General features: G+C 42.0%; 1 protein-coding gene across 1 annotated transcript; it reads left to right on the forward strand.

The window, feature by feature from the left end:
• Window positions 1-1,138: 1,138 nt before the first annotated feature.
• LOC131288476 (uncharacterized) lies at window positions 1,139-1,321 on the forward strand. The gene has a single exon (XM_058317614.1). It carries the CDS (start codon window positions 1,139-1,141, stop codon window positions 1,319-1,321), a length of 183 nt encoding a protein of 60 aa, XP_058173597.1.
• The last annotated feature ends 10,413 nt before the right edge of the window (window positions 1,322-11,734 follow it).

Consider the following 11,734-nt stretch of genomic DNA (forward strand, 5'->3'; position numbering starts at 1 on the left):
TTTTCTGCCAAAATTGACTTTTGACATAAAAATGCTATCCGCTCGTGTAATAACGCAAAGTTCCGCAAAATGTGTTTTGCAGTTAATTGATCATTTTCATGTTTGAATTTAGCTTATTGTTCAACCTAGACTAAAGAACAAAATCTGTTGCAAACAACAGAGCAAAAAGTAAACAAATCGCCACTTTGACATAAAAATACAAGTCGAAAGAAAATCGGAACCGATCGTGCCGGGTCCGATTTTCTGTCTGCAATATTGCTGTCAATGGCCATATGACACTATTTTCCAAAATCGACGGACAGAAATATTCCTCGTCTAATAAGGGTATTAGAATTCGCGCGCGGAGCACCGGATCGAAAAACAGAGTCAATTCAAAAGATTGACTCTGCACAATGACTCACATCCCTAGGTATGACAGCTGGTTTGAAAAATTTTCTTGTTATAGTCACCTTGGTTACTAAATGTACCACAGATGGCGCTAACTAAAAATTTGAAAAATCCAGTAACAATTGTTTTGAATCTGCCGTTTCCTCACATCTCGTTGGTCATACTTTGTGTATTACATTACGTACCCAAAATTAGTTCAGTTCACTTAAAAAACTTTTTAAATATTAGACTGTTCGAATACATCGTCTAAGTAATAAAATTCTGGCATTTTCAACAGCAACACCGAATCGAACAGCATTAACTAATCAGCAGAGGCTTATCGTAATAGGACCCCTGGGGTCCGTTGTCAAAAACAACTTTGCAGTGAAAGTGTTGTGTAACTGTTGTGTTCAAGCAAATTCAAATTCATCCTTATCAGCAGTTTCGGCCATCCGTATGAACCGGACCCATCTGGATTGCGTCAAACTGCTGCGATAATACTGACGTGGTGTTCTAGGGGCTGTGGAATCAAAATAAGATTTCTTATTCCCGAATGTGTTTCGGTTGCCCAAATGTTTTTTTTTTCTTTTTTGCTGTGACTATGTTTACACTATAAAAGCGAAGCGCATGGGGGTCCTTCTACAACAGTCAGCCATAAGACGCTTCAAGACCACGCTACCAAAACACACTTCCAAGCAATAAGTAAGTTTCAAGATCGTCGCTTTTAGGAATAATTTTTGTTAAACATTTTCGGTTGGTTCTTCTTGCAGAGATGAAATTCCTGTGGTTCGTCACTTTCCTGCTCGCACTCGTTGGCATGATCGCCGGAGATGCCGGTTGCCCGACCGGATTCAAATCGCAGAACAACAAGTGCGTCTCCTCGCGCCCAGTGCATGGCGATTGCCCGAAGGGCTCGACCTACAGCGCCAAGCTGAATCTGTGCGTTCACAACTAGGAATAAAGTGTCGATGATGTAATGTGCCGTTAATTTCGAGAGTCAATTTTCACGACACGATGACATTCGCCACGGTCCGCAAAGGGGGAAACAAGTTGAAATTGGTTCGCTAATGATGAGGCTACATCCACCACCGCCAAGCCTCACAAAATTCCGTCCAGAGCTCGGCCAATTTGGGCGAGCGAGGGTTCCTTTCCCGGACTAATTCCGTTGCAAACTTTGTTCGGGGGATACCACAACGACCTACTTGCCGTGGTGCATGTTGAAGCATTATGCAGCCATTCGATCCATTCTGGCCGCCCGCTGCACCGGATTGCAGTGCCGGAGGGATCGTTAACCACCGCACAAGCCCTCATAGTTCGTGGCTCGTTCGCTTTCCCGCGGCGTTATTGGAAAGTTTGGTCGCAGGAAAATTTTCTCATCACCAGCATAATTCCCTTCCCGGAAACGCAGCGCTACTGTGTTCAGGAGTAGTAAGTTTGAGTAAATTTATTTAATCACACCAACGCGATACATGCACATTTTCGTCATCGGAAAACTCGCAGCGCTCGGATTAGTCCGCGACGCACAGGTTCAGGGCGACGCTGTACGTGGAGCCTTCGCGGCAGGTGCCATGTACCGGCCGGGGCGTTACACACTTGTCGTCCTTTCGCTCGAAATTGGGCGGACAGGAGGCGGAATCACTGCCGAAGGCACCGCCAACCAGTGCCAGTAGAAACACGAAAAACCACAGCAGCTTCATTCCGACCTGCGATTCGGGGGTAAAGACAAACAGAGATGACGAACATTTTCCACCATCGACCACGATGGGCTGGCGACGTACTTACTTAAAATGGTGCGAAAACTTTGCCCACGCTCTTCACTCCTGCGGGATCTGCGGTGACTTCCGATCCGATGCACGCCTTCAATTGGCACGTTTTCGCTGCGAACTGCATCGGTTTTATACGCTACAAAACGTAAACACCGGCTCGAGCCGTTGATCGTTGCACCGGCCTCGGGCAACTGCACTCTCTGCCGTGTTTAGGAATGTCGGCGTTATCAGCTGGCTTTGTGTAAGAACACCCGCGGGACATTTCGTGTCTTATCAAGTTTATGGAAAATCTAAGGCGCAACTAGAATGGCGAATCAATCGTTTTAGAGTTTCAAAACCAACGCGGTTAAGCAAAAACAGATTCATACGCAATTAACCATATTCAATCATGAACTATGCCTTTAATTCCTTCCAGACAACGCTGTTATGAACTTCTGTATTATTCTTACGTCATCCAATCGATTATCCCTTACTGACGTTTCCCAAGTAGAACACTCATTTATTGTTCAATAAACAATTAAATACGATCGAAGCATAGTTCTCTTTTTCCATTCGAATATGTTCTTAAGTATATCGACATTTTTGAGAACCAATTCAGATTAGTTTTGTTCGAATCGAAACACATAAAATAAACTATCAGAAAGTGATTTTGTTTCCGATGCGATTATGTTTTTTTAACTCAACTTTCAACTAAAACAATGTGGTGAAAAATCATATATTTTTGATTAAAAAAAAATATTTTAAAAGTTTTCTTTGAAATGAGTGAAAACAAATCAAGTTAAAGACTTAACGTTTTTGAATTGCTAAAGCTGAAACAATCTATTGCAAGTTTTGTTATTATCTAAATACCCTTGTGAATCCATAAATTATCGACGTGTGCATCTGACTAATGAACCCTTGTGAACCAAAATTTTGTAGGTCATAGGCTAAGGAAATTTATTAGCTCCTTAAAGCCCCTTGTTCATTGTTTCTCCTATTCTATTCAAAGTTTAATGTTGGAATAATTTCGTCAAAAAGATGCGAGTTGTGAGTTATGAGTTTGTGGATTTACTGCCGAATGAAAGTAAATAAATTATAGGAAAATGTAAGAATCATGCAACTGGTCCATCTGAATTGAGTTTTGATGAAGTAAAGAGTACCAAACGTCGGATTATCATGTTTTTTCACTTAAAATAAAAATGTGGATCTCCTAACTTATATTAAAATTATCAGGGAACGCTTAATCCGCCTCTGCACTAGGTTATTCTTCTGTACTATTTCTCATTGCAATATGAAAAGACGCCTTGTTGTCTTCTCAAACTATGGCAAGCGTTAAACATGTCTTAATGCAAAAACTAACTACTTAAGCTGCTGTTTTTTTTTGTTAAGCTGATTCGTAATTATTATGAAAAACACACAGTAGAAAAATTATTGAAAATCAATACCTTTAGGTAACGTTTCTGACATTTCCCTATCAATTCTAATACCCAGCTCGTTCTATCAATAAGTTTCCATGACAATAAACTATTAAAATATTAGTTGTATACTAAACGAAACCACAGTATAAAAAAGTATATTTATTAGCTTTATTTGCGCAGGCTCTAAATTAGCGTGTTGCAAAGCATTAACCATTAAATAAATTGGTCAACGTCAAAAAACATTCTCGTAATCGTACTGCACAAATTTTCCAAGGAATTCATCGAACCGGAGGTTCATAACCACTAATTTGGCAGCAAATGCAACACCATTGCCATCGAAGTGTGGGAGATTTCCGATCGTCGATCGGAAAATGGGATTTACAGGCGTGGGGGATGAACATTAAATTTTTGGGCTGCCGTCATTTGAACTGCACCGAGAGAACCGCTTGAGCCGATAACCGGTTGAGCCGATTTGCTGCGCGATAACGGCGGCTAATCCCTCGAGCTTGTTCAAACTACCCAGACCGCACCGAATTATGGTGGTTTCGGAGAACGGCGACCTGCGGGGAAAGCGTGCCGCAGTTTTCGATCGGAAGAGCAGTTTGTAAATTTGATTGCAGCTAATGTTTGTTTGGGGCAAGAGAAGGTTGGGGTTGGGTATGACGGAAAAAAAGATAGAATGCCCGCGCTAGGGAGGGCGTTCAATCGAGTACGGAACTCGTGGGTCGGATGAGGCTCGTGAGGGGAGTAGATTTTTGCCTAATCTATATATCCTGGCGCATCCCCGTCGTATGCAAATGCATCCTGCACACGGAGGGGTCGTTTTTTGCCCAGGTTTTTCATCGGCCCGCCTCCGAACGGTTTTTATGGCAACCACGGCAAGCCCCGCGTGAGCAGCATCCAATCCGTAATCAATTTGAAACTAATTTATATCCGACGAAGCGGCGGGCGGTGGGCAGGGGGCAGGCGGGGTGTGCGCCGTTCCGGATGATGGCCGCCGAAGTGATGATGACGGTGTTGAAAGGACCGGCCACGGGTCATGGCAGATAAATGGCGGGGGAGCGTGGCCGACGAAACCCTACGCCGATTTGGATTAACTAAACCCAAATGAATAATGCAATTTTGGGGTTTTGGGAGCGTCACTTTCCCCGACGGGTGGGAAATGAAGGCGGGCAGAGTTGGGGGTTGGGGTCATGATAGCTGATCGGTGAATGAGATCTATGTGCTCCTGTGTGTGTATGTGTTTGTGTGTGTTTGTGTGTATTCGAGTTTTCATTTTGTTTGTGGCGCTTCAAAAACATGTTGCTATGAAATTTTAACCCGATCCCTTTATTGGACTGTAAAACGATTAATTTTATGAGACCGAAAGCGGAAAACAATTCTCTCTCCCCCCACTCCCCCACTACTCGGGAACCGATTCCGTGTTCGAGTGGATTGCCCCGGGGAACGATTACCATCGTAATGGAAAGTTCAAAATAACCGAAATAGTCGTCCCGTACCTCACAGCTTCCGTCTGTTGGGTTGAATCGGTTCACCAAAGTCGTTCGTACTCTGCTCAACCGGCTCAGAGGGTATCCTTCGATGGGTCTTTCTTTTTGTTCCTAATTTTTCATGTTTATTTCTTTCTTTTTTAATGGTTGCGCTACCAACGGGCCCCAAAATTCCGCCCGGAAGGATTGGGTTGCATCGTTGCACGATTTTCGAAATTGTATGTCTGTCGGTTCGTCTGTCTGTCTGTCTGTCTGTCTGTTCCAATCCGTAGCGCGATGGATGCGAGTGAATGTTTTCGATTACTTCACACAGGGCATCGTTAATGTTTGACTTTTGCCACGACCAAGATGTTGTTATCAGTCAGTGAGATGATGTTTGAAAGGGAGGTAGAGAAAGAAATCGATGCCGGTACACTGCTACATATAAATAAATGTGCTTACTAGTTGGTAAAAACCATGAAGAGTTATACAATTTTGTTATAGTTGAATTGAACGATTTACAAACATATTACATCTACGAAATTTCATCAATACCAACCTCTTAGGTGAATTACACGGTTCGGTATGAATATTAAAACAAATTGAAGATAAAACTTTATGGTATTTTTTGGTACTGTTTTTAACCGAATATTTTACGGGTTTAAATAAGATGTATTAAAATGTGATAATTATTTAACCAATTTTAAAAATAATTGATTGCACCCTTACGTTTCGGCTGTAGAAACGTACACTAGCTTATGCGAGGATCTGTCAATGTACGGCAGAACACGTTAGTTTTATAACTCATATTCATAACTATATGTATGTGATATGGTACAAGAAAAGTCAATTCATGTGGTGTATACTCTCCATCAATTGCGTGTTATTTGCGTTCCAGTGGCAAAATAATATGTTTACTTAGCATCCACAATAGCAACATTCAAGGAATAACAATTACAAAATTAAATATTGCTCACAATACATCCCGATGCTGAATTAGTTTTTTAAGTAACTGAAAGTACGCCAAAATCTCGCTATGGTCAAATCATTTGAGAAGAGAGTTAATTTTGAGTATAATTAAAGGTATTAATTTATAGCACAAAGGACAAACATTTGTATGTTAAAAAAGTACAAAATTCAACGGAAATAAGACCACATGATTCAAATAGTTAAAAGTTACGATTCTAAATATTTTAAATTATATCACTATTTTAGGCACTTTTACTGTTTAGCGAATTGATATTCCATTTGAAACAGGTTTAACATTATTTTTCAAACTTTGAAGCATCATTTCAGCTATCTGGCCTGCGTTTTTTTTTTTTATTATCTTGCCTTTTTCAGGACACGTATGCCGAACCCTGGACTACTGGATGGCATATGTCTTATAGAATCAAAGATACAGAATTTTAAACTAAAAAGTGCATTATCATACACAACGTATGAAACAAGACTGTTGATATAGTTGACTTGACGGATACAAACGATTTTTTTATCACTAAAAAATACAAAGCAAAGTTTTATTTTTCATCTATTTTGTTGAAAAAAATAACTTCTCGTTTGAAACTCGTAGAAATGTGATTTAACAGTGGATAGAATGTTTAGTTTCTTACATCCTTATGCTCACCACTGTAACCGAACGCAAAGAACCATTTCCAATCGTCCGACTTTGTTCCCCGAGACGTTCTAGATTATAGCTCGGCGCTTCTACAGAAACTCGTGTCGAAATCATCGCCCCCCATCCCCTGCCCAGGTCGTGCTTTTGTGACCTACTCAACCCATCCCGCAGTATCGTTAGCGGTTCCGTTTATGTAATTGTGCAATCTACATCGTCGAGATTCTCATTACTCTCCTTATCGCTGCAGTATGGTGGAAGCGTTTTCTGATTTGTTGTGTTGTTTTTTGCTCCCTTTTGCTCATTCGGTGTTGTTGTTTGTTTTGCCGTAACTGGCCTTTCGTGGAGCAGAGAGCATCATCTTGAGCATCGCAGTAGGTCACGGGTTACTTAAATGCGACCGTAGCCGTTACCTTGAAAATGTGTCTTATTGAAGTTAGGGAGTTTAAAAAAAACGGATGAATGGATTGCTTCTCGGATGCAAGCGAACTATTGTTAGATTTTGTTCGGTACTGAAGAATGGGCATACAAAGAGAACACGTCCTTCTTTGTGTGGAGATTATCTTATCTTTCTGCGAATCGATGCGCGCGTTTCGTAAAAGTCTGCCGTTCGTGGCACGTTGGCGGAATCGTTATCGTGCTGTTAAAGCTAAAGAAAAATATCTGTGAATTACCACCGTAACATGCATGGGGTTTAAAGGCGCAGTTCCGTCTAATACCGAATAAACCATCTTATCTTCTTCACGAGCGTCATGTTTGGCAACGTCTCAATGCATACCAAAACCGAAGAGTTTCTGGTGAAGATGCTACAGAAAACTTTAGTGTCTGCCGCTCCGAATACTTCCGTTTTGGGAAAAAGGGATTCCTCCCACATCAACCTCTTCCTCCCCACTGGATAGTGTCGATACTCGCGAGGATATTTCCTCACCTCGTTATGCACCGGACGACGGACGGGCGTATTGGAAAAGGGAACTTTTTAATTTGCATTATTTTAACGGAAACAACTTCATCAGGCAGATCAAACTTGTGCACCCCCGAGTTCGCATCCGGAAGGTGGATAACCCCGACCAAGGGAAGACCTTCGTCACTGGGAGGGACGAGGCATAAAAACGAATGCAGCCGCCATTCTAGCGGCGGATGGCACTCAACGGATGGCATGTTTTGCAAAACAGTTAGTTAACCCAACTTTCTCCCGGCAGCAGTGGGGTGCAAAGTTTTCGCCGGAACTGCTGCTCTTCGGCACGCGGGTTGAGGGGAGGTCAAACGGGGAGCGGTCTAGAAGGGTTGGTAGTACTCATTATTTTCATATTCACCTTTGAGCTGCGTGCATCGACCACGAAACCGAAGGAAATCAAACCACTCGAACGCGAACCGGTGCCGCGTTGGTGGCTGGGATCAACTTTGCTCATGCGGTTTGATGCTGGTGGACCATTTTTCCTGCACCGTAACCCATTATGTGCTAGCATAGGAAAACATAGCATAAACCAAAAAATGCATCAAACCATAAAGGTTAAGCCGTAACTTGCACCGATTTCCGACCGAGCGAACCGTCGCTAAACAATAGAATACCCCACGCAGGTGGAGTTGGCAAAACTCCGTTCTCGTTGGTATGGATTTTTGTAAATTTTCCCGCGGCCCATTCACACCCCACTTCCCGCTCAACATGGCGCTGAGCGGTGTTCCCGTGTCGTCTCATCATAATAATAATATTTTTCCGTTGCCCACTTTCATTTGTATCCGTTTGGGCAAACCTCTTTACCACGCATCCAGCATAGTTGGCTTTCGGTTCTGGCTCCCAAAGTTGCCAACAAAAGACTATTATTTTCGCTACAAGAGCATCATTAACTCGTTAGGGAGTTGGTTTTTCTTGGTTGGTAAACGGGGGATGCTGGGTACGGTTGATGGCTTTTTATTTATGTTTTATGTCCATTGAAGCGTACGCGCGAAAGGAGACAAGAAAAAAACCCAGAAACATTGTTTTAATAAACCACGCAAGCATAAAGCCGGTCGGTGCGTGATGTACCAACAACAGGGGCTCCAGCAAACTGCGCATACAACAGGTTAGTTAGTTAGTGAGGATAAACGATGATGTGACTTTTCATGTGACAAGCAAATTTTGCAAGGCGACCGCACGAAACGGGTCGAAGGGGGCAAGAAGGGGTAGGTAAACTTTCCGACTGGATGATGTTCGTGTTCAAATTTATTCTCCCGAAGAGAACGAGATAGAGTGAGAAAAAAAAGTGAAAGTTTAGCATGTTCACACACAGCATGTGTGTTCATTTAATACTAATTATGTAAGTTTAAATTGGATACGTTATGGTGATAGTTTGGCTACAAATTAATGCGGTTCAGAGTATGGATCTGCATGCTTGGTACCACCGGGACGGCGATTATCATTCCAGCATAAATGCATCGCCCAAGGACGCTGCACCCAGAACCTTTTGTAGTGCAACCACCCTATCAATTATGTCGAAAAAAAAAACTAACTAGCAACCGTATGGTAAGTTGTTTATGGACGATAATGTCTACGGGAATAGAGTCTGCCTTTGTGATCGTCGTCGTTCGTCGTCAGTCGTTCGACGCCGTAAACTGCACGGAAACGAATCGACCACCCCGTTTGCTCCCGGTGGGCGGGGGCCAGAATTCTCGCACAGATGTATCATAGCCCAATTGTGAAGTTTCCAATTGGATTAAGCTCAATTTGCTGTCAGGCAAACAGCACAAACTCCTACACCGAGCTTCCGCCCTGCCACTTCCCTTTTTTCTATATCTCGTGTTATCGCCGAAGTGGCATCGGTTCCCAGCCAGCGATTCACCTTCAGTCGACGCTGCACATCGCCCGGTGCCGTGTAGATTCCGTGAAGCGATTGGTATATACACACTTCGGTAGAACGCAGCTCGTCCGACCTCTTGGGTTCTTGACGGTTCCTTGGCGTCGGCTTTTGGCCGGAGATGGCAAAGTTGCTGATGGTGTTGATGGCGACCGCTTGGTGCTGGGTGCTGATCGTAGCTGTTGCCGAACCTGCCACTGCTGCCAATGCTGCTGCGGCCGCACTCGTGTGTCCGGAAAACTATCAGCTCGTGAACGGTGTTTGTGTGGTCCGCTCGAGGGTGGCAAGCCAAACCGGAGGCTGTGGGGCCATGGATGAGGGCGAGTCGAGTGCCACCCACGGATGCAAGTTTCCAAGAACTTGATGTGTTTGAAACAGGTTTTTTTTATCCGGTGAAGTTCCGTGCGTGAGGGAAGATGTTGAAAAATGCGGGGAGAAATAAAATACTTCGGATAAAATGTTTCGGTATCAACGATCCGCCATCTTTGTACAGGAAGGAAAACATTACGCTTTCTTATTTTTGAGCTCTTTTTACTTTTTTCAACACTTTGTTTTTGTGTTTATAATTTTGTTTTAAATATAGTATACTAGCTGATTAACCCGATTTCATCCGGGTAGAAAGACAATTCCAAACGAACGAGTGTTTTCATTCAGTATCTTGAGTTTAACAATGTTAAGAATGTTGGACGTTTCACGCTTGAAAATTGGTTTTCTCATAGTTATGTTTGGTGTAAATTTTTTAGATTGATTTTGCGTGATTCAAAATATTTGTAGGAGAAGATAGAAGAAGTCTGAGATGAGATTGAGCACTCAAATTGTCACCATTCGTTTTAGTGACCCCAAATACTACGAAAATGATACCCATGTTGCATTTTAACCATTGTTGAGCTATAGGGGTAAGATGGTAGTCCCTTTTATCCTATCCTGTGCATGGAAGGAATTTTATTACATGATGGCTACATATTTAAGTAGTATGTGTACCAAATTTTGTAAAAACCCATTCCATAATTGTTGAATTATTATTATTTTTCATCATTTTAGAAGTTCGGTGTTCGTGGATTGTGAAAGGTGTTGGGAAGGGGAAAGGGAAGGAGGATATTTGAAACAATAAACAATTAGCTACACTCCAGCCAAGTTTGGTACAGATAGACTTATTAGATTTTGCGTTGCATACATGTGATAAGAATTAACGCTCTTCATTTTGAGCATTGTTTTTGTATGCTGAAGAAGAGGAGAGTAGTGGGAGTCTGGGCTAAGATTGAACATTAACAGTAAGGCCATTCGATTTAGAGACCACAAATATCACGAAATTGATACCCATATTGCATTTTTACCCTTTTTGAGGTATGGGGTAATGGGAGAGCCCCCCTGTCCCCTTCCCCTAGATGGATGAAATTTTAACCCATGCTATGTCTCTGTATAAGCAGTATTTGTACCAAGTTTTGTGAAAATTCGTTCAATAATTGTTGAACTATAATTGTTTTTCATTAATTTTAGAGGGTAGGTGTTGGGGAGGGGTAGGGAAGATTGGAGATATCAACAAACGAACTTCAGATCATTCAATCCTGGAAAATTAGCTACCTTCCTGCCAAGTTTGGTGTAAATCGGCCCGGTAGATTTTGCGTGATGCGATCACATACATATATATATATATACAGACAACGGTGACTTTTATATATTAGACTAGTTACTTTCCATGTTTTGCTCGATCGACACTGTGTTGCTGATAAAAACCTCACAAAATAATTTTAAAGTAAACTTACATCAAAACAAATAATGGTAAAGTGATGATGAGTTTAAGAGAAGTCCGCCGATCGATTTACACAATTGCTAGCCTAAACATTAACTACTCTTTGAACCATGCATTTAATAGATATTCAAATAAATCTTAAGAGTAATGAAATCCAAAGAAAATGTTTTATTTAAACGCTCTCAACATGTTGATTGAATTTTGTAATAAAAGAAGGTAAACTTACAGTTTCCTTAATTAGGAATAAATTTTTGAATTGTTAAGAAAGTTTTCAATTATATTCTTATTTGTAGTTGTGTATTTTATATGGCATCTAATCAACCTGCGTGCTAGGTGTTCCCTGCCCGGACTCAACAGCATACTGTTAAATTTCGTAGCAATGCAAACAACAAACTTTCCCGCTTCTAGCGCAAACAGCTAATTTTCCACCTCGCTGCAAAATGACCCCCGGTCCAGCGACCGAATCCGTTCGATCGAATCCCCGTCCTTGGACTCGCGTGTTAATGGCATTCCGTCGTCCCGTGTGTCGCAATTGCTTTTGTT

Source organism: Anopheles ziemanni, chromosome 3 (genome assembly GCF_943734765.1).
Source record: "Anopheles ziemanni chromosome 3, idAnoZiCoDA_A2_x.2, whole genome shotgun sequence".
Lineage (NCBI taxonomy): Eukaryota > Metazoa > Arthropoda > Insecta > Diptera > Culicidae > Anopheles > Anopheles ziemanni.